The sequence below is a fragment of the Solea solea genome, chromosome 21 (assembly GCF_958295425.1).
Source record: "Solea solea chromosome 21, fSolSol10.1, whole genome shotgun sequence".
Taxonomy (NCBI): domain Eukaryota; kingdom Metazoa; phylum Chordata; class Actinopteri; order Pleuronectiformes; family Soleidae; genus Solea; species Solea solea.
This window is the reverse complement of record NC_081154.1, coordinates 4,070,248-4,097,669: the sequence shown is the minus strand read 5'-3', so window position 1 is coordinate 4,097,669 and position 27,422 is coordinate 4,070,248. Positions and strand designations below refer to the sequence as shown.

The 27,422-nt window shown below is 43.3% G+C and overlaps 1 protein-coding gene across 6 annotated transcripts; it reads right to left on the bottom strand.

Annotated features, from left to right (window-relative positions):
- Positions 1–242: 242 nt before the first annotated feature.
- Positions 243–27,422, bottom strand: itgb4 (integrin, beta 4). 6 transcript variants are annotated; one of them, XM_058621926.1, is made up of 43 exons: positions 27,285–27,422; positions 20,684–20,766; positions 20,028–20,110; positions 19,366–19,467; positions 19,049–19,253; positions 17,398–17,494; positions 17,129–17,300; positions 15,742–16,005; positions 15,551–15,640; positions 15,328–15,450; positions 15,070–15,237; positions 14,676–14,752; positions 14,336–14,544; positions 14,123–14,226; positions 13,641–13,736; positions 13,326–13,455; positions 13,088–13,213; positions 12,659–12,777; positions 12,542–12,575; positions 12,259–12,453; positions 11,198–11,301; positions 11,048–11,106; positions 10,906–10,929; positions 10,662–10,810; positions 10,394–10,573; positions 10,073–10,221; positions 9,499–9,706; positions 9,075–9,392; positions 8,816–8,988; positions 8,541–8,721; positions 7,832–7,969; positions 7,555–7,737; positions 7,334–7,462; positions 5,589–5,744; positions 4,676–4,846; positions 4,450–4,590; positions 3,973–4,104; positions 2,960–3,109; positions 2,686–2,874; positions 2,442–2,597; positions 2,193–2,357; positions 1,671–1,790; positions 243–1,583 (listed from the first exon to the last, which is right to left on the bottom strand). In XM_058621926.1, the coding sequence occupies exons 2-43, from the start codon at positions 20,757–20,759 to the stop codon at positions 1,453–1,455; spliced, it is 5,976 nt and encodes a 1,991-aa protein (XP_058477909.1). In that variant the 5' UTR covers positions 20,760–20,766; positions 27,285–27,422; the 3' UTR covers positions 243–1,452. The 6 variants fall into 6 exon arrangements, with proteins under 6 accessions (XP_058477909.1, XP_058477908.1, XP_058477910.1 ...); XM_058621925.1 differs by lacking the exon at positions 27,285–27,422 and adding an exon at positions 23,543–23,906; XM_058621927.1 differs by lacking the exon at positions 27,285–27,422 and adding an exon at positions 23,664–23,906.

Below are 27,422 nucleotides of genomic sequence, written 5' to 3'. Positions count from 1 at the left end.
TGCAGTGAAACAGCACTGCTGATGCTAACACAGTCGCACAACTAAAGAGTGAGTTGATGCATGTTATAATTCTTCTTATTATCTTGCTTTGTTGTCAGGCATGAGATTTTTGTTTTTGGAGTCTTTGAATATACATAAAATATAAAAATGTTTTTTTTTTTCCCTTTCTCCCAAATGTTGAAATAAATTTACTGTAAAAATGCTCCTCCTTTTGTCGTCGACACATCAATTTGAGATTTGAATTCGTATTTGACAGAAGTGATTTAATTTCAGGTCTTTTAAGTGCAACAGAACATAAAAGACAAACCAGTAAATGATCCAGTGAGTTGAATTTAGAGGCATCTATTACAGAAATTGATCCTTTGTGTTTTGATCTCCTTAGATTGAGCCCTAGATGCCACTAGATCCATCACACTGGTGCTTTTAAGTTTGAAAATATTTTCTGGTTTTGGTGAAAAAGTTGATCCATCTGTAACTTTATTTCCTTAAAAAAAGAAAATCCTCTCGACACGTTTCACTTACAAAAAGCATTTTCAACACAAACTATAAGCCCAGAACACAGTTGGTCATGCATTCAATACAAACACAATCTTTCTGTCTGTCCACACACCATTCCTCTAAAACATCGAGATCTCGTTGAAGTGTTAAATCTACCCAGAAATGTAAAATACGAAGGCCATGCAGCGTAAAAAGGACACATCAGCTTGAAGCGGTGTTGAGTACAAACCATCTTCCATTCTAGAGCTTTCAGATCATAGTCGAGCCCCCCCAACAAGTGTGTTTGCAGGAATATATCTCTATATTTGGTTTAAATTTTATATATAAAAAAAGAATTAAATACACTTGGAGAAAGCTTAATCACACTTAATATAAACAAATATGAACAAATACGTCACCTCACTGCTCTGTGTTGCTTAGGACGGGACGACGTGTGGATGAAAACAGAGCGTTTAACTCGCTTTAGAAAACTAAAACAAAGCAACGACAGAAAGTCTCTCTCACAGAACACGGCCTGAAACTTGGATTGAGTTTAACCCGAAATAATCAAAACGCAGAAAGGTCACTTTGGATTATTGAGCCACAGTCAGATTACTGACCTGTGCTGGCCGATTCAAAGCCCCAGTGTGTGTGTGTGTGTGTGTTACCAGATCTAAACCAACAGAGCGACTGAAGTCTAACACAAAATTAAAAAAACGGGAAAGAGAAAAACTTGATGTCACGTCTGTGGATGCCAGTTTGTAACAGACGTGGGAAAAACAACCTCCTCTCGTCTTATTTACAGCGTCGCATGATGTATTTTTGTTTCGGTGGCGGATTCTCACACACGCCCACGCGTATAAAAATAATAAACACCGACTGTGTGTGTGTGTGTGTGTGTGTGTGTGTGTGAGAGAGAGAATCTCTTCATCACGACACCGTGGACGTTTGTTCGGGTGATGAAATGACTGCATCTTATGACTCGTAAAACATCTTCTTCGTGACGGTGGTTCCTCCGAGGACCTCCCTCTGAACCACTTCCTTGGTGATTTGGCGTGTCACCATGCCGCTGGTCTCCGTGTGCTGCGTGGTCATCATCATCCCCTCTGTAAGAGACGAGGAACACGCGTGTGTTAATGTCTTCATTCATCACAGGACAACGTGAGGGAGACTGAAACACTTTCGTTGGTCACCTGAGTAGAAAGGGTCGTTGAGCATGGTGTGGGAGACGTTGGTCCGCGTGCTGATGTCTGTTGGCATGTGGAAAACTTCTCTTCTGGTCATGGACTGGTTGTTGTACTGAGACAATGCACCTGCAGGGGGCGGTGAAGGACAGACATGCACATATAGCGTATACTGTATGCAGTAGAATGTGAGGAATAGTGATAATGGGATAGAAAGGCTGCAGCAACACGGTGACAGAGGAACAGGATGACGTCAAATTGCTATAAATTCTGGTATTGATGCACATGGTCCACAGAGGATGAACCCATGAAGATCTACTGACCAGTAAAATATAATTAAACTATTAAAACATTAAATCTTGAGGGTGTTTTCATGTTAACTTGACCTCAAACTATCACCCTCAGTGCAAAATGTAAGACTCTTAAACAAGGTTTTTATACCTTAAGGTCCAATTTCCCTTAAATTTGCTGGATTCATAGTACCCAGAAGATGAACCATTTATTCTGATTTGTTGGTAAGCTTAATTTTACCTCCATCCTGAGACTCGATGGTGATGATGCCCTCCCTCTCTGGGCCGAAGCCCTGTGTGGTGCGAGCCTGAACTTTGAACTTGTAGGGCACATTCTCCGTCAGGTTGGGGACAGTGAGGCTGGTCTCGGAGCTGTCGCCGCTCACCTGGAAGGAACGCACGTCGCCTGGAGAAAAGGAAGACGTCAGAAAACCACACTGGAGTAAAACCAAGAAGGAAAGGAGAGTATGATAAAGTGCGACGTTCTTACCTCCACCGTGCAGCTGCTCGCAGGTGACCACATAGCCCAGGATGTCTCCGTTGGGTTTGCGCGGCTTCTCCCAGCTGAGCTGCAGCGAGTCGGGGCTTAAAGCGGTGAAGACCAGGGGGCCTGGAGCGCTGGGTGTGCTCAGAGTAAACGGTGAACCTTTAGTGTGAAAGAAGACAACAACAGCTGCATAAAGACAAGTTCACTCTTTGTCAGTTAAACCAAAAATGATTAATGACTTCAGTACCTGGCATCGGACTGAGGGGACTCTTGGGGTCGACGGCAGACTCAATGGTGATGACTCCCTCTCTCTCTGGACCCCAGCCCTCCTGGCTCTGAGCCTTCACCTTAAATAGATAGGAGTGGTTGGGCAGCAGGTCCTGGATGATCACAGAGTTCTCCGCCGGGTTTGTTATATTGATGCGCTTCATGTCACCTACAAAGAGAGGACACGAGAGAGTTGTGATGCCTCCATCCTGAGAGTCAGGCACGTGGATCCTCGTGTTGCTCAATTAATTTACCTCCGTTGAGCAGCTGATAGAGGACACAGTAGCCAGAAATGTCTTTCTCACAGTGCGGCTCCTGCCAGCTGACTTTGAGTGCAGTGGGACCCAGAGCAGAGAAGACCAGTCTGCTGGGGGTGTCGGGGACACCGGGAGAGAGTCGGGCATCTGATGTGTGACGGAGAGAGAAAACTATGAAAATCAACTTGATGTACTTGATTTGAGGATCTTTTGACAGCCTTTCTACTTACCTGCAGTAACCTATTGTGAACTCTCTAAAAGCCATTAAGATTTCTTGAAGATGCTTCTCCTCTCATCCAAAAGGATTTTTCAGAGGTTTAACGTCTTCAAGAAGTTACAGACATTCTATGAACACAAAGTCTTGGATCGAAACTTCCATTCTCCCTTCACCTCTGCTTTGGTCTCCACCATGATCTTTAGCTGCCAAATGCTCCCTGTTATCCCCTCCTTTGCTCTGGCTACTGTTTGGTGCTGGGAGGAGGTTTGTCAGCAGTTTTCTGAAAAACTGCGCGAGCCAGAAAACCAAAAGAAGTGCCTTTGAGGTCTTTGTTTTGGTCTATATACTGTAGATGAGGTGCAGATATAGTTTAAATGTCACGTTACTTTTTCACAAAATACTTGAGAGAAAACTAAAGTGTATGTGGAAAGTACAAAATAATTGCATAACATCGTAAATTGCTTTAGAAAGAGGCTGCTAGTGATGTAAAACGTGAGATTTGACGTGGCTGTTAGCAGAGGCTCTATATTAGGATAGGCCGACATGACAGCTTGCCAAAAAGTGAGACCAAAACATGTCAATGACCCCTGGTGAATTGCTGCCTAGATAAGTCACGTCCTCAACAGAGGCAGATGGACAGGGGCCAAACTCCGGACATCAGTAGGAAGAAAGTGGATTCATGTGGTCCCTCTTTATTTCTTAACAAGTTGAGTGTCAGAGAAGCAGGAATGAAGATGACATCACACCCAGCAGACACACCCAGTGCCTTCATGCTCGTATGCAGCAGACTTACCATGAAGCACCCTGTCCAGATTATATAAGGCTTCGTGGACATCTGACGGGGTCCTGGCCCTGGAACCCTGAGACAGGCTGTAGCTGAATTGGCTCTGAGAGTTGCTCTGCATCCCAGCGTAGCCGAACCCACCTGATGGCGCATTGAGCAACGAGAGGAAAACGAGGAGGAGGAGGAGGAGGTGGAGGAGGAGGACAGGATGACAGGATGACGAGCAAAGAGAAGGATGGAAGTGGCAGTGGAGTAGGAGGGGGGGAAGGTCCAAAACAAAACAGGAAGAGGGAGAAAACAGCGATAGTCAGGATAGCTTCTGCAAAGTCTGTATGGATAAGCTTGCTGTGCAGCCAACGGCCCCAACCCTGCTATAGATGTCCAAGCTGTCGGCCTCATGCATCTAAAACTCTGCTCTTCAAAGTAAAAGCTTTTCATTTTTTTTTTTTTTTATGCTGAATTTGGGAATAAAACACCACATCATACCCAGATCTGGGAACTTGCTCTGCAAATCTCCCATGACGATGGAGTCGCGGATGTTTTCGTCGGTGTAACCCCGGTTCTCCGAGCGCTTCCTCATGATCACGTCCGTTGTTTGTACTCCACCTCCAATCATGCGAGTGCCGCCTACAAGAGATAAACAAGATAAAGACCTGACATGTAGGTATTCTGGCTCATACTGTTTCTCACTGCTCTTGGGAGTTCTTCTTACCTGGTCCGGGCAAGTAGGTGGTGGTCGTTTCTGTGGTGAAGGAGCTGCCGCCGGCTCCTCTGTAGTTGGAGCTCAGGGTGGACATGGGAGAGGAGGACGCGGACAGGTTGCGCGTCGCCGATCCACCGGGGAAAAGGAAGTTCTGCTCCCACTTCCCGTTCATCATGAAATCTGTGAATAAAGCAAAGCGGGAGCCACAAGAGTCAACCGACCTGACACTTGGAAGAGGTTTCCTGACACCGACAAGTCTGATATGAAGCAACCCAAAACCAGGCCAAAACAGGCCTTTAGAGAGGAAGCACCAGCACTTCACCTTTGACCTGCAGCTCCAGTCCCACTGGTGCCACCTACAGGTTACAGCAACAGCAGTTAGCAAGTGTGCACCATCTACAGGCAATGAGTGTCAGCTTCTCCATCTTATTTAGAACTTATATAAGTTTCTTTTTAAGATTTCATGGGCAGCTATAAGACTTTTCCTTTGACTTTTCTGCAGTGTTATTCCAAAAAGTCTAAACTGCTGCTGCGTCGGAAAAATCCTCCTCCACTGGTCAAAGAACTTGTGTGGAGAGAACCTGCGAAATCTGAGCATGTCCCTTTTAACTCGGACGATGGAAACAAACCATAAACCACAAACAAAGCCTTTATTTCTCTACAGCCGCAGACACCTGCCCTCCCATGATCATCAACTGGACGTGGGGCAGTTGATGCCAGTGCTCCTCTCTGGGCAGGCAGCTGGAGGAGAGATGGGATAGGGACAAGAACGCAAGCCTCACATGGAATGACTACACAAATATCTGAGCGGGTCAATGACAAAAGGCAGATTTGCTGGGAAAACCATTGGCCGTGCATAATAGCTGGCATGCTGGCTGCCTGTCTATCTGTCTGTCTGTGGGTCTGATGGAGTGGTCTTCACCTGGCTGGTGTGTTTGGGCGTAGCTGTGGTAGGGGGCCTCGTCTGTACTCGTCTCTGTGTCTGTGCTGAGACGACTGGCGATGACGTCCACCGGCCTTTTCCACGACACCTTACGGAGATCTAGGTTGGACCCCACCAACTTGACATAATTCCAGCCTTGTATTTATAGGTCATAGGGTAGAAGCAAGGAGTGTGAATTTTTTTCCCCGCGCCTTCTAACTCTACATTAAAGGGGTAGTTCAGGTGTGGTGGGAAAACCGCTTAAAAAAAACAGCTCACCTAAAGAAACCTACACCAGTGTTATGTCACTTACTCTTCCTGCACCAAAGTCCATAGAGAAAATCCTGTGTTTTTTTACTTCACAGCACACAGACGTTGTTGATTCACTGCTGTCTCAATCATCCAGTTTAAATGTTTAATTTGTGACCTCTGTGTTTGACATCTCTTACTCAGATTTATATTTGTTAAATAAACTTATAAACCGGCAGCTCCTGTTAACTAAAAATGCAGATTTTCTCCATGGACTTTGGTGTACAAACGTGAGTGGTGACCAAACTTTTGTTTTGTAATTGTAAAAGTGGTGAACAGACAGCACACGCTTAAACTGGCAGATTCTATATAAGGTGAGCTTTTAGTGAAGTGGTTTTTCCTCGTGTCGCTGCGACCTGAACTATCCGTTTAACACATTTCATGGGACATCGGATGACACAATATACACACACAGTATATTCATATCACAGAATGCCAGAATGATTGTCCTGCTGGAGAGCAGCAAAAGAAAAACATGGCAGCGTGGAGCAAGGAGTGTGACAGCAGATTTACTGAGGTGAGGCCATGCGGTTTGTGATTATACAGCACTGATCTGGCAGATTTTTCATTTCATTGCTGCCTGCTTGCTTGGGGCGTTGCCTGCAAGAGAAATTCCTCCCAGATGGAAGAGATGTATGAAAAAAAAAAAAGGAGCAGAGCCTACGAGAAAAATGCCATCGACAAGCTGGAGGAAATATATTAACGTCAGCCCGTGCAGGCGTTTTCACGCCTGACAAAAAAAGAAAAAGTGACAAGGCAGAAATGAGACCTCCTCGTTATTTTCTTGCCTACATTTCATGGTGCTGTCCACCCCTGCTGCAAAATAAGTGATCTGATGATGACATAGGCAAACTTGCACCATTTTGACATGTGCAGAGTTAATAGTCTTGTAATAAAAGCTATTATTGCTGCTGCTCGCCCTCTGATATTTATCCTCACTGAAGCATCGATTTATTGTCCCTGCTCTCTAAGCGTCTGTTTCTTAGTTGTTGTTGTTATTTTTTCTTCAATTTGATAAACATTTAATTTACTGTCCAACCATGTGGATTTATTTTAAAGTCTATGAGAGGTTTTTTTTGCTCCGGTTCCTGCCATGTTTTTGGGAAGACATGTGAACACAGAAAACCAGGAGGTCATGAGCAGTTTACACAAACACCAATCAGAATGATGATTTCCATAAACCTAGTATTTGGATTAGATTAGCTCGTTCATATTTTTAGCACGATCATTTGTGTCCCTGTAAGCGTAGCTTCAAAAAGCAGGATGGAGTGTGAGTACTGTGAGGAGTCGGAGTGAAATAACAGCAATGAATTACACTCTGGGAAATCTGACAGTCACTTGCATTTCAAGCCAAAAAAAAAAAAAACAACCAAACAACACACTGAGTTTACACCGCGGGCTGTCAGAAGCAGCAGTTTTTGGTTCTTGGTACCCACCATCACCAGAGACGCTGGGTGTCTTGGAGCCACTGGGAGATTTCAGCACCTCATTACTGTACATCAGGAAGCTGTCGTACTCATCTCCCGCCTCTGCATCCACTATAGGGATGTCAGGAATGATGGGAACTGGGGACACAAAGAGAGAAATGAATCTCTGTTTCAGGGGTAAATGAGGGCTCAGAGTGGGCGTCGTGGAGATGTCTTTGCAGCCGACTTACTGGACAGCGGTCTGGTAGGCTGCGACGCCAGGTTGATGGTGGCGTCTTTGAAGGGGCCCCAGCCCACGTTGTTCTTGGCACGGACCTTGTACTGGTAGGTCTGACCGTTCTGCAGGTTCTCAATCAACAGCATTCGTTTCTTGGGGTTGTCAATCTTTACTTTCTTGGCGGCGCCTACTGGCTCTGAAGAAAAGAGGATGAAATACAATTTTAGGGCGTGATGGAAATGTTAAAATGCAACCAATGTTTGGGACTTTTTTGCACTTTTTTTTCTTACTCATATCGTCACTGATGGGCGTGTAGATGACTTCGTAGGCTGTGATGTTGCCGTTCGTCTCGGCCGGCTCGGCCCAGCTGACCTGAGTGACAGTCGGGCTGATGACGTTGAAGGCTAAACGCCCAGGTTCACCAGGCGCTGGAGAGCAAAGCAGAGCAAATTTCCTTTATATCACCAATGTTTACTGAGTATTTTGAATAAAAAGCTGATAGTATAGCCAGTATTTGCCTTATGCAAAAGCTAAGTAACTGAACTAAAAGAGCAAAATATTGGTTTATGTTCTGGTGTATGCCTTTATAACTAAACTTGAACTAAATTAAAAATGGTTATTAAGCAAATATCTGGTGTTTTCTTTGCCTATATATGCCCAGATAAGCAAAAAATAGTACTTAATATGAACACATTGGATTGAAATGCAACAGAAATGAGTCAAAAAAACAACATTGCTGTGGTTGACATTTTCTATCTTAATATTTGATTTAATTATGATTTATTTATGATATAAACTGGAAAAATGCAATGACGTAACATACATCTAACAACATTTATGTAACAGCTGACTCCTAAACACATTATCTACAGCAGATTCAGTGTTTTACACAGACACACTGTGCCGTCCAGCTGGTTTACCAACTGCCCCAAAAACAAACAAAAGAATCCAACAAGTGTGATTTCTTTTAACAAGATGCATCATTAGCGCAGTAATTACCATCCTCCAGGGTCTGACAGGGGATCATGTCAGTGTTGTAACCGTCTCCCATTGCATTGTAGGCGCACACTCGCATCTCGTAGTCGCAGTACGGATACAGGTCCGTCAACTCGGCTTGAGGCGTCTTCACATCCAAGACCGTAGCCTCTTTCTCTGGGTCACCATAGATCCAGTACTTAACCTACAACACATGAAGACACAACATTAAAAAAACAATACCTACACACAGCTTCTTTTAAATGAGATAGATTAATAGAAGTTAAAAACTGATTTACCTTATATCCTAAGGGGTTACCAGGTGGTGGCTCCCAGTTGAGACGGATGTTTCTGGGTCCAGTTGCTCTAGCTTTAGGGTTCCCTGGAGCGAGCAGGAGACCACCAGGTGTGCTGGCCTTCGGGGCGACGAAGCCCTTGTTCTGAAGCTGGGAAATCTCAGGAGATTTGGGAGCTACATGACGGACAAGAAGTCAGAGGATGAAACCAGAAAATCAACACAGATTTCACAGCATCTCGTTTTCCTTCACTGTATCTCACCTCCGTCTGTGACGTTGATGATGGTAGTCTTCCTCTCTCCAATAGAGGCGTTACCGCTGGGCTCAAACAGCTCCACTTGGAAGGTCTCGGGATGGATCGGGCCAGGATAGGCTTTGGGGTCGATCACTATGTTCTTCTCTGTTTCTCCAGGACCGAACTTCAGAGGGCCGGAGATGTCAAAGCGCTGCGCCTTCCTCGTTCGCCATTTCACCGTAGCAGGGCTGTCTGGGTTTCGAGTACGAACCACGGGGATGATGTAGTTCGGGTCAGAGGTGCTGAAGTTCTGCGTGGCCTTTTTGAACATCAGCACACTGGGATCTGGATAAAATAAGAAATCAACCAAAGAAGAGAAGAAACCTTAGCAAGACACGCTCTGACAGGGATGAAGTTTGAGACGTTGCGATGTTGTGAAGCATCCTCTCACCTGGTTGGTCTGCAATAGTGACAGTCGTCCTGGGATAGCGTCCCAGTTTGGCACCCTGTCGTGGATTACTGAGGTCCATGACGAACTGCTTGACCTGTTTGTCTTCCAGGAGGCCATCTTTCTCACTCAGCTCCAGCAGCCGAACAGGAACTAACTTCTGGGTCTCACCAGGACCATAAGTCAGGTCTCCTTCCACAGTGATATAGTCCTAAAATACAGAGGAAGAGCAAAACCTGTCATTATCAGCCTCAGCATGCAGTGAGTCAGAGTACAAGCCAGGGTTGTTCGTAACCATGCCAACATGTGCTTAAATGTACAATGGTAAGACTGCCCAATGGAACAAACAAAGGACTCCTCCGCGTGTGTCAGGGAACTACGGTGGCCCTCACATACCAGAAAGGATGTCGTTCTTCTGTGTTCTGTGCGTAATTAGCCTTTGCTTTCACACACAAAAACGCACAGTAACATACTTACATACTGTCATTAAACCTAAGCATTACAGGTTAACTAGGTCAAATATAATCTAGATGAAAAAAAAACCCAGAAGCAAAGTGAATCGTGATGATCCGCTCACCTTTTTGTCCTTGGCTGTGAGGTCGCGTGAGCGGTACGTGACCTGTGTGCGTCCGTCCTCGATGATCTCTCTGCTGATGGGAATGTTGGCCACTCCATCCTGGCGGCTGTAGGTGTACGCCGGCTGGAGGAACGAGAACACACTGGTGGCTAGAGACAGAGAAAGACAACAATCAGACGGTGTGATCCACGACAACCAAGATTTCACAGTTTCACACATAAAAACACACCACAGTTGGTTTGAAATCTGAAGGTACTTGATCTTCTGTGATCATATTTGTTATTTTGGAATGCAAATCATCTAAAGTCCGAGATCTCGCACCATGCTCTTTGATGATGGTGATGTTGACCAGGCGTTTTCCAATCTCGGCGATGCCCAGCGGCACGTCCACGGCCTCCACCAGCAGCTGCTTCTTGTCGTCGTCTTCGTCTTTGACGAAGAGCGGCACGTGAACGTCCACGGACTCCACATTTTCCTGGAACTCAATGGCTCCCGCGGCCTCTGCAGCGGAGAAGCACACGTGACAATGACGAATAAGGAACATTCTTTATTTCTTTATTCACACTCTGTACAAACAGCAGACACACACCTCTGTCTGTGGCCACTGTGTAGTAGCCAGGCACCACTTTGAGGTCCTGGAAGTGTCCGGACTGGACGTTCTTCTCTGTGAGTTTGACGATGTCAGGATAACTGCTGCGAGGAGCAGACAGGACGGTGTCCATGATGGTGTAGTCCTGCCTGAAGGAGGGGCAAAGAAAATGAACACGTCTCACCTCATTCTTCAGGAGGAAATAAATTCTGTGCTGACTTGTTTTGTTTTTTATGAGTTTTACCTTTTTCCAGCATTTCTCTGCAATCTGTCCAAAACAACCAAAACAGATGTTTCCTCGTTAAGATAATTGTACACAGATGCTCGACGACAACATCTACATGCAGTGCAAAGGTGATGACATTTGGACATTTGACACATCGTACCTGAAAGCTGTCTTTTGCACTTTCTGCGCTCCGGGGATCTGTTTGTAAACCTCATTGAGCTGGATGGAAGAAAAACAAAATACAACACTCAGTGACTCAGAGTCTTTTTTTATTCCTACATTTAACACAACAATCAAAAACACCACTCACGTTATCAGCCACTTCCTTGCGGAGTTGCTCTGCGTCTCTGGATTCCGGGCGAGACAAGTTCTCAGAGAACAACCTGTTCAGCCGCATGGAGACTGGGTACTGGACTACAAATTTAAAAAAGAAAAAAAAAAGAGATGTAAATAATTTAAAACCTTTTAGCAAAATCAGCACAATTTGTTTTGGGATCAAGGCTCTTTGTCCTAAGCTCCTCCCAACAGACGACAGATGAGGTGACGTTTAAGTGTAACTGTTTATTTTCCAACTCTCTTTTTTGTTTTTGTCATGTTGAAATGATGACTGCAGTGGTTAGCACTCCAGCCTTTGCAGGAGAACCTGGTCAGAACAGGTAAATGGGACACTTTGAATTGACCGTGGGTATGAGAGTGAGAGTGAATGGATGTTTGTTTCTATGTGGCTCTGTGATGGACTGGCGACCTGTCCAAAGTCAGCTGGGATTGGCCCCAGTGACCCTCATGTGGGGGACACAGTGATAGAAGATGAATGGATGAATGAATGAATGAATGAATGAATGAATGAATGAATGAATGAAATAATGAAATAATGACCTGAATCAAAAGAAAGTAAATAGTAGTAATTGTAGAACAGACAAAGGAGAGACATCTCTCTTTGGGTTAGGGTGATTGGATTAATTCACGATCCTATAGGAGGTACAGAAGTGTCTTCTTTCTCTCTCTGTCTGACTTATTTAATGAATTTATTGTACCTTTATTGCTTCTTGCAATAGTTAGTCTGATCAAATCACATTCAACCTGAAATCTCAAAGCAGAGTTTGTATAATATTATAAATGAAGAGAAGAGAAACCCAACCCAGTTCACATAATGAGAAACAAATCAATTTTAACAGAAGAATCCACATCATTATCTGGATCTGCTCCAAATTATAACTAGATATTGGCAATCTGAGCATGCCTGATTTTTTTTTAAATCCACCCCCTTAATTGGATCTTCTTCAAAACTTTTCGCATTTTTTACGTATTTTTGCTAAAAACCCAGAAAAACAAACAAAACCTCCTTGATAGTGGTAATAATTCAGGACTCACTGCTTTCTTTAGGATTAGGCTTTATCAGATTCTGGGGGTGATTTGGTCCTCGGTGAACATTATCTGTGATCTTCCAGCGAACCACATCCGTTCCTTTCGGTGGGCCGGTCCTCACCATGGGTGTGTCCAGGTGGTCCGAGGTGAGCAGAGACTGACGAAGCAAATACTCATCCTCCTTGAAGCCGACCATGCGACCTGTACAGAGCACATCATGTTAGTTATATTGACCATGACGTGAGAAAACGAAGGATTGGAAGCCACGCTGTTGAGTTGAATGTCCTACCTCTACGACAGCAGGGCAGCAGGGCAAGGCAGCTCTGTTTTACAAGAAAAAGATAAAATAAAGATCAGTAAGGTGGCTTTTTCCTATCAAGTCCAAATGTGAGAAATGTTTCCGCACCTGACAGCAGGTTTTACAGCACGCGCAGTATTTCCAGCAGCAGAGCAGCAGAAGTGCGAGCAGCAACAACAGGAACAGGAGGAGAGGGAGCAACCACAGGAGGCTGGCAGGGGGACAATCTGAGAGAAGTGGATCATGTCAGAAATGCAGAGAATCACACAGATTTAATCTGAGCAAAGAAAAACACTCAACAACAATAATCGTTCCCCAAAGTTTTGTAATCCAGGCTGTGAAAGGATTTTTCAGGCAAACACTGTTAATGTCATTAGGGTGTAAAATACAGGGTTCCCACACATTGGTTGACATCAAATTCAAGGACTTTCCAGGACCAATTCCCTCAAATTCAAGGACCCAATGTGCTGACACAGCTTAAGATGTTAGGGATTGTGTTTGAATAAACGCCACTGATCATTTTATGCTGTAGCTCACCTCTCTTTTCCAGCACCTGAAGCTCCAAGATTCCTTCCTTCGGATCTTTGGGGTTTTCAGCAGTGTAGTAGTACGTACAGTCGTTGTCCTCGTCGCGGAAACTGCACGAGTCACGCACCAACTCCCCTAAAAACAAACAGGCACAAATATAATACTACAACACTGTTTCTGGTGTCACAGCTCCTCACCTGACAGGAGGTGAAGAGAGAGAGAGTGGGAGCGGATCACTCATGCTTACGGTCTTTGAGTTCGTCCACCATGACAATTTTGAAGGGGCACTTAGCGCACTCATCCTCAGTTTTCTTCCCCGTCTTCCAGGCTCGACACTGCACGCATTCTCTCGTAGCCTCGCACGTGCCCAGCTGGGCCTAATTAGTAAACACACAAGGCAATGACATTAGGCCTCGTTTGGGCTTTTTCAATGATGGTTACTGCAGTTTTCTGAACATAGCCAATCTAAAATGTTCCAAATGATCATTCCTGTAGACTTTTAGAAGTTTGTTCTAAGAGGTCAGCTATCAACGTGTGAACCCAGACGGTTGCTTGTACACACCTCAAAGTTGGGCTCACAAGTTGCACTCGTGTCGATGTCAAGGTTATGACACTTGCAGCGGCCGCATTCACACAGACCTCGGTCGTTGCAGATACCCTGAGAGTGACACAATAAAAGACACAGTGAGACACATTGTTTTTATTCTTTTTCTATTTTGTCACTTGTCCAGTAACAGTCTAATCTCACCAGGGAGCATCTTATCTCATACAAACGACAACCACAAGCACAAGAAAAGAAGAAAATCATTACATAAATCAAAGTTATTTCATTTATAAAAGTCTTGACCGTATAACTGGTAACGTATAGCACTAAACCTGGGGTTTGCCAGCAGTAGAATAACAATATCTGGTCTATTATTTATTGAGAAAAATAATCTATGCATCAGGTTTCACAGAAAAGCTTTAAAAGTTCTGACACCAGGGGTTTCTTAAGCAATATTCTAAGCAATACGTTTTTGCATCGTATCATATCGCACCACTCACCCCCTTGTCATCCAGGCAGGTCTCATTGCTCTTGGGACACTCGCAGGCTTTTCCCTCCCAGCCTTCTATACACGCACAGCGACCCATAATGCAAGAGCCGCGTTCTGATGGGAGAAAAGGGAAAGGATTTCACTGCATTAACCCTGTGGCAAGGGATGAGTGTGTCTACGTGTGTGTGTCCTCCAACAATTCAACAATCACAAATTTGCGCACCGTTGCAGAGGAAGCCTCCAAATCTTTGACAGTTGGTCCTGTCGTACTGACAGTAGGGCCCTTCAAACTGCTCCGGGTTGTGGCACATGCACGTCCCACACTCGAGGCAGTCTCCGCGGCCTGAGCAGGGCTCCTTCATGTCCGGGCCTAGGCATTGGCTGGTGTCCAGAGCCGAGCTGCCCGCAGAGCAGTTACAGAATGTACTCAGCCTGAAGAAAACACATGGACGAAGAAGAGTGTTGTGACAAGAGTTCTTTAAAAACATTACAACACATGCACATTTGGTGTCAATTTTGCCTCAGATACTTTTACAAACTATGAAATTCAATGATAGTCTCACCATCCATCGTAACAGCGACACTTCCCACAAACCAGGTCTCCGTTGCCATGGCATCTGGGTGATTTAATAGATGCAAACTGGGGGACAGATAAAAACAAAAAAAAAAATACATTGATTTAGTCTTCCAGAGACAATTGGTGGTAAATTGGTGATTCCCAAAGTCAAGAAAGTCAAATTTTGCTTCAAATACTTGGAGCAAAATGTATAATTACCAGTATCAGATGGCATTAATACTCAGCTAAATACAGAATAATAGTTAAGCTGTAATAGCTATATGTTGCTATTACAGGATATACAACTGGCAAGCATCTGCTTTATGAGGAAGGAACTAGACCTTGAGAAGCACCTAGTGACAAATGTGTGTGTGTACGTGCATGTGTCTGTGTGCGTATACCTTCTCACATTCGCAGGTTGGACACAAAACCGAGGCGTCCACGTTAAGGGCGGTGCTAAAAGTCGTGGGCTTTACTTTCATCATCCCTTGTTTTTCATCCACACCCATCTGACACACGGGCGTCCCGTCGATCATCCTCTGGGCTTTGAGACGCATCCTGAAGTTGCCCTGGAGAACAAACAAACATTTAAATGTAGAATATAGCATTATTTGGACTATGAGTTTTGTGAGTCATCTGTGTGTCATTTTAGATCTTACTATTGCTCCTGGCTTGAAATCAAAAGTATTATGCTCTGCAACTACTCCGCTGGTGGACAAGAACTCAGCCTCAAATGCCTTGGGTCTGTCCACTGCACGGATGCTCATCTTAGAACGAATACTCTGAAAGCACACGTGAGGACATCAGCCAAAAGACGTCTGATTGCAGCCGTTTGACTAAGAAAATGAAGGAAAGAAAGATGGGGGCGAAGCGATGTTTTACCTCGAAGGCTTTCGACATGACCTGCAGGATGTTGGATGAGTCCTCTTGCAGCTGGCCGACCTCAGCAATGGGGAAATACTCTTTAAGTTTCTACACAAAACAAGACAAAATAAAGACATAAGTTTGGGACTGAAACAAAAGCTTCATTTTTCAGCAGCATAACGGGGATAAAAAAAAACTGAATAACTCACCTGGTAGTACGTGTAAGAGTGGTCGGTGACAGCAAAGATGGGGATGATGTTGTGTTTGCCCAGAATATCAACCAGTGTGGGTATGGAAGGGTAGTCCTGATTTTTATCCTCTGTGTATTTGCCTTCTATGTCCAGATGGCAGGCCTTGTCGTTGCGTTTGAGGATGCCGGCCAGCACGTTGACGCCGTCAGCCTCGTAGTGGAAGGCTGACTCAGTGGAGAAAACCAGGAGGTGCGTGCTGTCCTTCCGCCAACCGATCTGCTCCTGTGGGACAAACGTGAATAAAACAGGAGGCAGAATAAGAATATTTAGGTAAAAGAAATCAAATGTTGCAACTTTTTCCATTACGATTGCTCAATTGGTCATGTCAATTTTGATTTATATAACCCAACATCACAAACACAATTTGCCTTGAAGTGACAGCCTCTGTCCTTAGACCTTAGTGAGAAAAAACTGGACGGACATCAACAAAACATCAAATTTACAAAGAGAGGAAAATAGTGGTAATTGTAACAGAAGCTAATAGAAGCGACAGAGGCAGATGGTTACAAAAACTGTAACCTAAGCTGGTATTAATATTACTATCAATAGTATGAATAGTATGAATGAAGATGTATGAATACTACTGTAGACTGTGGTCCATCCTGATCATGGAATATTGTGTTTACAGTGACAACAGGATGAACGGAGTCCAGTAGCGATTGTGCAAAGACAAGGAAAGCTCAGCTTCCTCTGAAACGTGTCACTCATTTGTTCAGAATCAGCCATTTACGTGATTTCCGTAGCAGCCCCCGCATAAAAACCACTTGAAGCCCAACTTCAACTGTTCTCTATGGGACAACGCAAATGCAGCAAAAACATCACTTCCACGGAAGCGCAGCTTCTCCAGGAATCAATGGAGCAGTGAGGCGATGGAGCATGGGCTCCTGCATGATGATTGGGGGAACTGTCTGAAAGGTGGAACCAGTCTTTGATTGAGATCCACAACTGAAATGAAGCCAGGCCTGACCCAAGAGGATGGATAAATGAACAGATTTTTTCATATTACCAACCAAGACTGCACAAGTCGCATAGAAGATGAACATGTGTGACCTGACAAAACTCCAAAGTTCAAGAACACAAGGAAAATGTTTTGTGAGGTCACAATTCATCCGGTCATCCTCGAGTTCAAGTCAGTATCTGTGCCAAATTTGAAAATAATCCCTCAAGACGCTGTTGAAACACACATAAAAGCCTCTGACAACTATAACACAGGAGGTGATCGGAACAGATGATTATGGTTGAACCGATACAATATTCAGTGGTGTATCGTCTGATATTGACCACAATCCCAGTTTTACATAATTATCGTGTTATGTATGTATCCGACCCTCAGTGAACTACTTACCCCGCACACCGCAGCCTGCAATATGGCATCAAACCCGCCTTCAGGAGCATCCAGGTTTCCAGAGATCCTCTCCTTCTGCAGCTTATTGGTGAACTCCTTCACGTTGCCCGTCAGCTTGATGACATTTTGGAACGAGAACGGAGGATCGCTGTTGGGCCACGGCGTTTTGAGTCTGAGAAGTGAAGCAGGAAAGAGACCATTTGATGTTTTTGTTTACACGTACGGTCGTCTTCAGCGTGTTCGCGTGTGTCACATTTTCTCTCTCTTACTTCGAGGGTCTCATGTCAGTCTGCGGCTCAATCACTTTGTCCACAAACTTGCCAAAGCCGATGGTGAAGTTATCAGACAGCGTTCCCACCACCGAAGCTATGCATAAAAACAAGTTTCATTAGTATAGACAGTGTGTGTGTGTACAGTTGTGTGCAAAAGTGTTTGCCCCCTTCCTGATTTCTTATTCTTTAGCATGTTTGTCACACTTGCAATGAGTCTTTTACAAGGCTGTGGAGGAATTTTGGCCCACTCATCTTTGCAGAATTGTTGTAATTCAGCCACATTAGAGGGTTTTCAGGCATGAACTGCCTTTTTAAGGTCATGCCACAGCATCTCAATAGGATTCAGGTCAGGTCCAAAGTCTTCATTTTGTTTTTCTTTAGCCATTCAGAAGTGGACTTGCTGGTGTGCTTCGGATCATTGTCCTTCTGCAGAACCCAAGTTCGCTTCAGCCTGAGGTCACGAACAGATGGCCGCACATTCTCCTTCAGGATGTTTTGGTAGACAGCAGAACTCATGGTTCCATTTATCACAGCAAGTCTTCCAGGTCCTGAAGCAGCAAAACAGCCCCACACCATCACACTACCACCACCATAATTACAAATTGGTATGATGTTCTTTTTCTGACATGTGGTGTTACTTTCACACCAGATGTAGTGGGACACACACCTTCCAAAAAGTTAAACTTTTGTCTCGTCAGTCCACAGAGTACTTTCCCAAACGTCTTGGGGATCATCAAGACGAGCCTTAATGTTCTTTTTGCCCAACAGTAGTTTTCGTCTTGGAACTCTGCCATGCAGGCCATTTTTGCCCAGTCTCTTTGTTATGGTGGAGTCATGAACCCTGACCTTAACTGAGGCAAGTGAGGCCTGCAGTTCTTTAGATGTTGTTCTGGGGCATTTTGTGACCTCTTAGATGAGTCGTCGCTGCGCTATTGGGGTAATTCTTGTCGGCTGGCCACTCATGGGAAGGTTGCCCACTGTTCAACGTTTTCTCCATTTGTGAATAATGGCCCTTACCGTGGTTCACTGGAGTCCCAAAGCTTTAGAAAGGTCTTTGTAACCTTTTCCAGACCGATAGATATTAATTACTTTGTTTCTCATTTGTTCCTGAATTGCTTTAGATCGCGGGATGATGTCCTCCTTTTTTGGGATCTTATGGCCGACTTCACTTTGTCTGACAGGTTCTATTTAAGTCGTCTCTTGATTCAAAAGGTCTGGCAGTAATCAGGCCTGGGTGTGGCAAGTAAAATTTTCCAAAAAATGTGACTAACCACAGTGAGCTGATGATTTTGGGGGGCAATTCTTTTTTCACATGGGGCCATGTAGGTTTGGATAGGTTTTTCCCCATAATAAATAAAATCATCACCGCATTTTGTGTTAATTTGGGTTGTCTGTCTAATATTTAAATTTGTTTGATAATCTGAAACATTTAAGTGTGACAAACATGCTAAAAACTAAGAAATCAGGAAACCTTTGCACACAACTGTATATACTGTATACATATACAATCCAACATTATACATATATATACATATATATTATAACATATAAATCCTTAAGATCTCAGTAGAGAGAACAGATCTTTACTTGAAGGAACCATTAGTTTGCCAACTCATTGCAGTTCTGATGCCGTTTCAAAGCTGCTCACCAAGCTGGTTGCCCATCTTCTTCAAGTTGTCCAAATCGTCAGCCATGGAGTTGGAGAAGTCCATAAGAATATAGAGATCCAGAGGACCTTTAGTTGGAGCAAACACTTCCACGTCCACCATCTTCTCCTCTCCTGGCAGGAAGCTCATGGCCATCATCTGTGGTGACACCTGAGACTGCTGAAGCGCTGTGTTGATCATTTGAGCCTGAGCAGCAAGAGGAGCGACAGGGAGGAAGCACAGGAGGAAAAGTAAAGATCTGACCATAGACTGAGGGAGATTCCGGCCTTCAGAGCGATAGAAACGATTGAAGTCTTACCTTCATGGTCTTCACACTGCTTTGAATGGTGATCACAGATCCAGCCATGCAGCCATGGGCGAGTATATTGACACGCAGGTCACAGCGAGGACCATTAAAGGTCTGTGCAAACAGAAAGTTTGATTAATGTGTTTTGCTCCAATACTGAACTCTAAAACGAGCCTAATTCTCACTTGATTTGCAATTTCCTGACTAGTGAACGGTCTCAATGGCTAGTTTCAGCTCTTCTTCAACAGAAAATAATGTCAATCCTGTAAATATTTATCTGAAACCTGAACAAACCGATTCTGGAGGCTTCAATACAGGAGTTCAGATTCTTATCTGCAATGTTGCCATTTGAGTCTGACACTAAATCTACAAAAAGAATGTGACACTTAATCAAATCAGAACTTCAAACACGTGGTTCTCTGCTATTTACCTCACTCACAGAACGTGTTTTGTAAAGGAGAAAAATCTTAAAAGTTGGAAAACATAACTTTTCTTTCAAAGCATTTAATTGAGAATGAATTAAATTATTCTCAATCATCCAAGAATCAAACTGCATATGGAAATATGCACAGGGAGCTGGACTGAAGTCGACTAAATGCTAAAAATATCTTGGAACATAGCGGGCCGAAAGATTGAGACAACGGTTCTGGTCCGGTTCTGTTTTCTGCACTCACCTCATCGGGACAGTAGGCACAGCCTTCCCCAGCCTGCAGGCACTCGGAGCAGGTCTTAGTCCTGGCAGCAAAGCAGTAGTTCTCTGAGAGGGGGAAAAGCCAACAAAGAGATAATCAAACCCGTGAAACATAGCAAGAATACCTGTGGTAACACCAAAACACATTCTACGGATTTGTTCCAAGGGAAAACAGCAGCTGAAGGTAAGTAAAAAAGAAATGCTGTGATCTTTGTCAGATAAACACCCCGGAATAAACAGAAATATTGCACAGTATACAGTAGATTGTTAATTTTAACAGTAGTTGCAATTAAATTGCTTGTTTTTTTGTAATCAGCATTCACGAAATACTAAATATCTAATGATATAAACTGCTTAATCAACAATTCTCTTTGTCTCAAGGCCTCAAATCAGAATTTGTGGTCAAAATACTCAACAACACTGAATACGAATCTCTCAAACTACAAAAATGAGGTCTGAAATTCTCAAAGTATCTCAGTATATTGATAAATCCAAACATAACAATTGAATAGGACTCTGGCTCAAGTCAGAAGGTTGGCAGTTCAAATCCCAGCTCTTGCAGTGCACATAAAAAAGGTAAATAATAAAGAAGCAGCATATATACTGAACATTCTAGTGTTACACTATTTACTTCCTCACCTTCGGCGTAACAGGATGTCAACAGGACGGCCAGAAGCCCAAGTCCCACCGAGAGATGTAACGTCCATCTCCCCATCTCCTTCCTTTCAACAGACAAACACAATGCTCACATTCATATACATCCCGTCTACAGTATATACAGTGTATATATATAAACACACACACAGATTTAACACAGTTAGAGGTTCTTGTTCTGCGGTGATCTCCCTCCGCACAGACCGACATGTAACTTGAACCACCTGTACTTTCTTTTGGCCGTGGCACAGAGACGAGGACACTCCCTTTACCTTCCACTTTGAAGTGGAGCTGTAAACTGAGACTGATTGAAAAGCTGACGGGCGGACCGTTCCTCACTCTTTTTGTTACGTTCCTGCTGTGCTTTGGCTTTCATATTTCGACAGCCATCACTGAGATTTCCATCTGTTGCAGTGAAATTAAGGTTATGTGATCTTTTGTCCAATTTAAATCTGGACTGGGTGAAACAGTTTTGTTGTTACTCATCAACAAGTCAACGTTATGTAAATCAACTGATTTAAGAGAGAACTTATTAATTCATTGACAGAATCCATGACAGGAGACTTTGACCAATCAGGATGCAGTTTACAGAGAGAGGGCACCTCCCATTGGCTGTTCTATTAAGCAGCTATACGTTCATGTTCCTTTGGCGGAAAAGTCGCAAATTCCAACAAGTAACAACTGCCTACACGAGTGCGAATAGTAATAGAATAGTCAGAATAGAAGGAGTGATTTGAGAGATTGTTTTGAAAGTGTGTGCGTATGTCCTCGTTCATCTGGTGGGAGGAGCTTAGTCTTTCTAGCTGTCACGTACTGCAGCTTTAAATGCTGTCACATTAAAGAAATGGGGTGTAAATAAAGGTTGGATAAGATTTATCGAACGCTTCTCCATCTCTATATAGAGGAATCAAAAAAGACAAAGACATTTTTTAAACTTTTAAACTTAATCTGCTTTAAAAACTGAAGGAAATGCTGCCTCCGCCTTGAGGTTCTTAAAAATAAACGACTGGAACTGTACATTGTAAAGCGAGACAGCATTTTTCCAAGTCACTGTGAGTGCTTTACATCACAAAATGCCACAAAATTGTATATAATCCCATCCCTAATGAAGATGTATCTCCTAAATGGTTTGTAAATTAGGTGGAACAACCCATTAAAGGTGATTAGAATGACACATGAGCTGCTCTTTATACCTGACTATATAGCTCAACAAGTGACGCTATAAAGAGCCAGTTGAGACACAACCCAGAGAGAGATAGATGAATCACAACAGGAAGAGACTAATACCGGGCGGGGCCTAGAAATATTCATGACAACGTGTTGTTTATACTCTTCAAAATAAAAGAAAACAACCTATAATTTCATGCTGGAATGTTGGATGGAGGACAATCTGACAAACGGAAATAATATCTCCAATAGACGGCAGGAGAGGTGGGAGGTGAACAAAGGGCACAACAGTATGTGGCTCAGTCGTAATCTGTGTGGGCAGCAAACGGTGCCACGCAGAGAAATGATGATTTACAAGCGCGGCAAAGGAATTTCTCCTCGAGACGAGAGAGTGACCCGTCCAAGTCAGAAAACACAGGCTGGAAACACATGGGAAAGGCACCATAACACTCTACTGTGAGCTCCAGCTCACTACAGGTGTGTGTGGGTGGGAGATTGTGCCATTAGATGTCACATAAATCACTGACCAGGAGGGGTCAGAAGACAAAAAAAGGGAATACAGCAAAACAGAGCAGCTCTTATTCTCCAACAACAGAGCACATTTTGAGCTTGTCCCCGCGTGAAACTGAAGGCGTTAATGAGCCCGTCAATGTACTGAGAGACACAAATTACAGCCTGTGAGAGACTGAAAATAGATCTGAGTCATTCAAGCTTCCACTGGTCTAAACATCGAGAAGAAGAAGAAACAGGAGAAGAAGAAGACGACGACGACTTTATCTCGAGTTCAGACAACTTCACGACTGCCAGGTGAACATACCACTGCGAGGTGTGAACCTGACCCTCTCGTGACATCATCAGTTAGGGGTAATAACAGGTCTGGGGGGGTCAAGATCAACACAGCTTTGAAGTAGTGATGCACAGTGACATGTGCACATGTCACTAGGTTCATGCACAATGCAAACATAGTGATTAAACACTAGAACAGTTTACTCTCAAAGAGTCAGATGTGAAATGGTGAAAAATATGAGGAAAGGGGAAAAGAGAAAAGGAAACATTCACATTTTGGGCACTAAAACTGATTAATAACCTATAGAATAGTGGGCAATTAAGTTAGTATTTGATTGTTTCAGCCCCATATAACACACATAATTGTTTTATATTGTATTTTTGACCTCAGATTTGAAAATTGTTTCAGATTTACTACCTGTAAATACATTTAAAAAACACAATTATCTGGTTTCTTTGACTTAAATGTCAGATATTCAATAATGATCTAATTTGACTGCTTTGCATTTGTTAATATTGGCCAATTTCAACACTTTAATTAGTGTTTTGTAACTTTTTTGGGCTATAATGACCACGTCCCTCATTGAAGTCACTGCACATCACTATTCCACTTTAAAAACAATGAATAATGGATCAATAAGTTCATAAAACAACTGCAACTCATGTCAAATTAAAAAGACACAACCAACTGAATCCAAATCTGCACAAACTCCAGTCCTTCATGCACGTCTACAACCACATGCTGAACTATTAAGTTACATAATGCGCACGTTATAGCACATCACCTGTTGCAAATTTTCTTATGACTCTTCAGGGGAAGGGCATTGCAAACAAAGCTGCCTGCGGAAATGTATGACTGGATAAAAAAAAGAGATTAGTAATTTAACAAACCTCTCACTGCGCTCTAACCCAGGCCAAGTCCAAAAGTCCAGGAGCAAATCAAAAAGAAAAAAGAAAAAGAAAGAAAAGCTAATTCCTTCTGCTTAAGTCTGAGGGGAAAGTTTGTATCCACCTGCTGACAAGAAAACGTCCTCGCGTCCGAGTTCAAAGTTCAAAAACAGACAAACTTCCAGTGATTTCTTTTTTCCTCCTGCTTCCCTCCTGCACCACCAGCCTCCTCACACCAGGACTTCAGAGTCGAGCGTGTGTGTGTGTGTTTTAAGGAGAGAGATATGAATGACACAGAGACTCAGAGCAACTGAGTGAATATGAGTGTGTGTTGAGACTTGATCCCTACGCTGACTCTTGTGCATGCATGTGCACACACACACACACACACACTTTCCCTTCCCTATCCAGGTGAGGGAGAGGGTTAACTCCCTTCCTGTATCTGAATCTCCTCCCCACCCTCCACACCTCTGTGTATCAAGCCCCCCCCCCCTCCCCCCCCCCCCGTTGCATTCCACCCCAACGCACGTTCACCTGTGTGGGCTTGAGTGTGGGGGAGTCAGGCCCCTCCCTTCCACAGCCTCCTCCCCAGCTCTTGGGAGTGGCCCATGGAGCAGAACAGTGCCTGCAGGCTAAGGGAAAAGGGCTTTGTGACTCCTGTGTTTACACAATCATGTGCTCACACTTTGTGGGCACTATTTTCTACATGTCAAATATTTGATAATGAAAATTAAGATTGCGACACATCTTTGAATCTCCCCTCGCCTCTCACTCTGTGGAGGATGTGAAAACGCCGGCATGGACGCCGACATTCCTGAACAGTGTCCCTGACACTCAATCCTGACGCTCACCTCGTTTAATTGTGTTGCAGAAGCACACACACAAAACCGCAGTGGACTACAATGTGGAGCCGAGCCAACAATGAAAGGATTAAATATCACTTTCAGTCTATTCCTTGCAGCAAAACAGGCCAAAATGACCATAGTGGATTTGATGGCTGCAAAGACGAGGACGGTTTTTGTTAAGCTAACAGCTGCTAAGTTGTTGTATGTTGCTAATGTAAGCTACGCTAGTGGCCTACCATTTACAGTGGCGGCCCGTCAATAGAGGGCACTAGAGCGCCGCCCCACCCGTCTCACACGAAGAAGAAAACTGTAGTTTAAATGTAATTTAAAGATGTTCTCACTCGTTTACAACGGTATTTCTTGTTCCTTTGGGGCACAAAAATCTATCCCTTAGACTGTTGTTATAAATTGTAGTGCGCAGTAGACCCCCCCCCCATGTAAAAGATATGAGAACGCTTGGGCGCCCACAGCCGAGCGGAGATAACCGGATATAAACCTCTTACTCTGGTAACTGGGACATGCCCTTAAAATCATACAGAGAGTTTTTATTAATTTGTTTAAAGCTACGTATGTAATTTCTGAAACACTTCTTTTAAGGGCTGCAAACTTTTCTCTTTTTTTATCGTGTTGGTGATTTGTCCACACGGAGAGACCTCCCGAAACAGTGTTTTGGGAGACCTGAAATCTTTTTGTTTTTTTGAAAATGGGAAAATCTTAAAACGCCAGCCTTGCATTGTCGTGTTACTTTTGGAAAACGACGATATCATAGTCTCTCTGTTACGCTGGCATTCACTGTCTTGTGTTTGGAGATTGTCTGACAGTGTTAATGTCAATGAAAAGTAACTTAAGCTTCACTGATATCACCAGAACAGGTCCTGTCCTCAGCGAGTTCAGACACGTGGGTGAAGGAAAAAGAATAAGTGTTGAAGATTAACGGTGAAACTGAATGGTAAAATAAAGGGAAGGAGAAAACAAAAACCTATTTTAACAGACACTATTTTTACTTGAATGAACAAATAAGTGATTGTTATATTTATGTCGCTAGATTTGTCACTGGTCGCTTTTGGTCGCGGGGGCTCTGAAAAGTTGCTAAGTTGTCAACACCGTTGTTTGGTCCGTTTGCTTTATGATAACTTTTATTTTCTTTCTTTCTTTTTCCTGGTTGAGTTAATTCTCTTTGTTTCTGTAATTACGTTATATCAATAATGTGTGTATAACGTCTTCTTCTGTTTTTGGTGTAGCATTACAGCACCACTTACAGGCCTGGCATATGTACTACAGTGACACAACAATCCCATTTTGTATGTTTGTTTGATAAATAAACTTGAACTTGTCTTTGTTCCAGGTTCACGTGAAGCAGACATTTTGTTTTACGCTGACCGTGACCCCTTTTAATCTTTTTTTGTTTGTTTGTATGATAAATATCCTTGTCTTACATTCCTGTTTGAGGTTATTTCAATACAGTTTGATAAAGTGATACTTTAGAGTTAATAGTGGGAGTATCAGATAGGGCCAATGTCACTGCAACCTGATTTATGTTTAGGCCTTTGCTTCTTAAAACACAGTGGACCACACATCGGCCGTGATAAAAGCCACTTTAAATCACTGTCGCTGCACCTTATTATTACACTCTTACATCCTGTGACTCTGACGATGAACACAATGAGTTTAGTTGGAAGAGCAGCTCAGTACAGGCCATGTTGGGCAATCTGAGCTGGAGCGCACACAATCACACTCCCAGCAAAAACAACGGCAACTTTCACTGCGGGGTAATAAAAGTGCACACTGCAGTAACACCTCTCCGCTCCTCTGTTGCTGTCTGACACCTCAGGAGCAACAGCGAGGCCAGTCTAAACAGGCGTTTCACATGTTTGAGGAGGAGCTGGAAGCGTTTACAATTGTGTGAGGAGTCACCACAGCGAAAGAAACACAACACTTTTCACGCTCAGTTTGAGTTTTCAGTAAATACAGATGAGGATTTGTTGGAGGTAAAGTGGAAAAGACAGTTTACATTATAAGACCATATATAATCATGGTTTATGTTGTGATAATTGTGTGCTGTGGCATCACAGTGGAGTACATTTAGACATCATACCATTATGACGTCATAGTACAATACATTATGATGTCGTATTCATTGCTACTCCCATGTCAGTGTAAAGTATGACTTTTTAGTAAAGTATAGAATAGCTTTGCCATTATCCTTCATTATGACATCACAGTATAATGTCATGACATCATGGTGTAGTACAGAGGTGTACAGCGGCCCCCTAATAGATTTCATATGGCCCACCACTCAATATGAAGTTATAATTATTTTGCAAGCTATGTCTTTTATTTGCAGATAAACTTTGCATCATAAATGTTTTTTTATTGTGATCTATACTTCCGGTATATCATTCCCTTTCAAAAATAAACACTTTTATTTTGAAATTCTGAATAATGTCACAAATATTAGCTCATATCACCCACCCGACTGCTTTTCACCCCTAAAAGTTGGACGTTTGTTCCACATTACTGACCCCTCCTGACCAAACTACATGACACCCCCAGTGTAGTACTTTGTGATATCACGGCCATTATCACCTGCACGTCCAGTGTACTTCAATCCAGTGTCATAATATACAGCATTATGACGTCATAATACAAAAAAAACTATGATTATAAAAGCTATTGTGACTCATGAATATGATTCTCATAGACACTTGAACAATGAATGTACAAATAAAGATTTAATGAAGGAAACAGAGCGAATCACATCACCAGAAAACATTATTGAGGCTAAGATTCACTTTATCACTGAGATAAGACACTTTAAAAAACTTATTGTGCACACTGAGGTTAAAGTAAAGTTATATTATACGTATCAGCCCTTTAGCAGACAAAGAACTTTGACTTACTGCGAATGAGACGTTGTCCCAGTGAAGCTGGACTCATCTGCAGAGAACCAACAACAGTCTCACTTCCTCTGGTTCCAGCGAGACTGTGCGAGTGTGTGTGTGTGAGCTCCGCTCCCGCCCGCAGTGTCCCGACTCTGC